The 2,436-nt window shown below is 44.5% G+C and overlaps 1 protein-coding gene across 1 annotated transcript in view; it reads left to right on the top strand.

Annotated features, from left to right (window-relative positions):
• The window catches only part of LOC110291938 (alcohol dehydrogenase class-3-like), a gene marked incomplete at its 3' end in the record, with an annotated part of 10,464 nt that extends 8,032 nt beyond the window's left edge, over positions 1-2,432 (top strand). Inside the window, exons 6-7 of the mRNA XM_021159132.1 lie at positions 4-95; positions 2,343-2,432. Coding sequence (XP_021014791.1) covers positions 4-95; positions 2,343-2,432 — 182 coding nt within the window. The remainder of the gene's footprint in view (positions 1-3; positions 96-2,342) is intronic.
• Between the last annotated feature and the right edge of the window lie 4 nt (positions 2,433-2,436).

Consider the following 2,436-nt stretch of genomic DNA (forward strand, 5'->3'; position numbering starts at 1 on the left):
AAGACTTCAGTAAATCCATCCAGGAAGTCCTCATTGAGATGACAGATGGAGGCGTGGATTACTCCTTTGAGTGCATTGGCAATGTGAAGGTCATGGTGAGTACATGTGCCCGCATTCTTTTTGAGCTTCGGTTTCTTTTCTGAAGTGCGGTTTCCTCATGATTAAAGCTTTGGTTCTGAAACAGCTTTGGTAGGAATTACTTCTTGAGAAAGCAGGGGCTGGAAATAGCTCCTTGAGCTACTTGGACCTATTGAATGGGGAATTACAGAAGGGCTCAGGGAAAGATGCTCACTAAAATGAGAGGTTTAGTGTGAAGAGCATGGGCTTTGGAACTGGATACACACACCTGAGCGAAGGATGGAGAGTCTAGTAGTGTGTCACCAACATTAAATCGTGTCCTACAGTTACTTCTGACAGCTTCTTGCACTGAAATCTTTAATTAGGAAAAAATAAACTTTTAGATTTATTTATGTGTATGAATGCTTTGCCTGCCTGATCCACTTCGTTGCTCTCCTCTCCTCAGGAAGGAGTTTTTCCAGCAAGGAAAGTTTATGGGTAGAGAAGTTATTCTTAGGAAGGTTAGCTTAAACTTGACGATGAGGCATTGTGTGTGGTGTCACATGTTTCGTGGTGTATGGCATGTCTTCATGTGATATCACATGTTTCATGGTGTCTTGGCATGTCTTCATTTAGCTCACCTTTGCCATCCAACAGCCTGACAGTGTGACTCGGATGCGAGGTGATGGGTGACTTGCTTTTGGAAGCTGTGTGTGGTGCCCATAAGAAGTCTTCTTTCTCATCAAGTCAAAACAGCTCGGCTCTTCTAACCTAACAGCATCCCCTCGCTCCAGTCCTGGTGTTTGTTCTCCCTCAGTAGTGTTACCTTCCAGCCGTAGTTCATTGACAGGATGAACTTGTAGACTCGCCCCTTGAACCTCTCTCTTCCATTGCAGTTCAGTCTGTGTGGGTCTGCTGTGTTCACCATGACCCTCTGTGTTCACTCACACACACACAGACTGAATTCCCCATCCTGTCTGATGAGGACACACTTGCATCCCAGTCCCAGGCAAGTGAAACCACACTCTCACCGGCTCCTTTCTTACCGTAACCTTGGCCTTCACACTGTCACACTCTTGGAGAGCTGTCTTCTTTTGGACCTTCTCCAAGGTTACTAAGAGCTGGTGTACATTTCTATCTCTCCTTTCTGTCTTTCCTTCTCTTCCAGAAACCATCATCCACGCCTGGCCCGAATCCCACCTGTGCCATTCATTCTTGCCTGTTCCCTGCCTTGTCATAGAATCCCTTCTGTTGGAATCAGAATCTCAGAAGCTTTCCAAGTCTGTTTGAACTTCCTCCCTCGTTTAGATTCTCTGCTGGCCTTTTGTAATTCTTCCTATATGGCATTGTGTTTGACTTACCCTCCCTCCCCCCCCCCCCCAAGATGAAACAGAGGCTATGTCAAATGCTATCCCTAAAGTCCCCTATACCCTCCCCCCCCCCCCAAAATTCAGTCAGTGGCTTTCCTAATCATTTTCTATAGCTAATGAGCATTCTGAGGCCAGAGGGGTGGACAGCTCAGACAGCTCCTGCCACGTCTCCTTGCATGGCGAAGTCTAGAAAGCTCCTTTGCAGCCTTTCTGATAGTTGTCATTCTCACTGGAATGACTTGATATGTTGTGGTTTGAATTAGTGATGTTGAACAGTTTTTCATGTAGCTATTTGCTGTCTGTGTCTGGTTTTGAGAAATGTTGTTTTTCTATCCCTTGCCCAGGCTGTTTGGTTTTGGGGAGTTTCTTATAAAATCTAGGTACCAGCCCATCATCAGATGCCTGTGCTCTGCCCCAACTGTTTCCCTCTGCTATGCAGAGGTCTTTCGTTTGCTGTGCCCCATCTGTTTATTTCTGCTTTCGCCTCCTACATTAAGATCTTACCCAAAAAAAGTCTCCCCATTCAATGTCTTTATTTCCCTTATATTTTCTTCTAGTAGTTTGAAAGTTTCAGGTCTGACATTTAAGTCTATTTGTAGCTGATTTTTATAACCCACGAGAGAGTAGTAGTCTGGAGTTACTCACTTGTATTGTGGATATAGGATATAAAATTAAAATAGAAAGCAATTATAAGCTTTAGATTTGCTCAATTTCTGTTAATAGGTTAAATTTTAAAGATACTTGTTAAATATAATTACTCAAAAAAGTTAAAATTACTAAACGTCTTTGGGCATCTGTCACCATTTCTTTAAAAGGCTGTGTGTCGTCCCTCCTCTCTTGGGGTTTCTGGGAAAGAGGGCATTTTCAGGGTGGGTGATGAATGCCTGTGACTGACTCTCATCTTCGTGCACACAGAGATCAGCCCTTGAGGCAGCCCACAAAGGCTGGGGTGTCAGTGTGGTGGTTGGAGTAGCTGCTTCAGGGGAAGAAATCTCCACTCGTCCATTCC

The sequence above is a fragment of the Mus caroli genome, chromosome 3 (assembly GCF_900094665.2).
Source record: "Mus caroli chromosome 3, CAROLI_EIJ_v1.1, whole genome shotgun sequence".
NCBI lineage: Eukaryota > Metazoa > Chordata > Mammalia > Rodentia > Muridae > Mus > Mus caroli.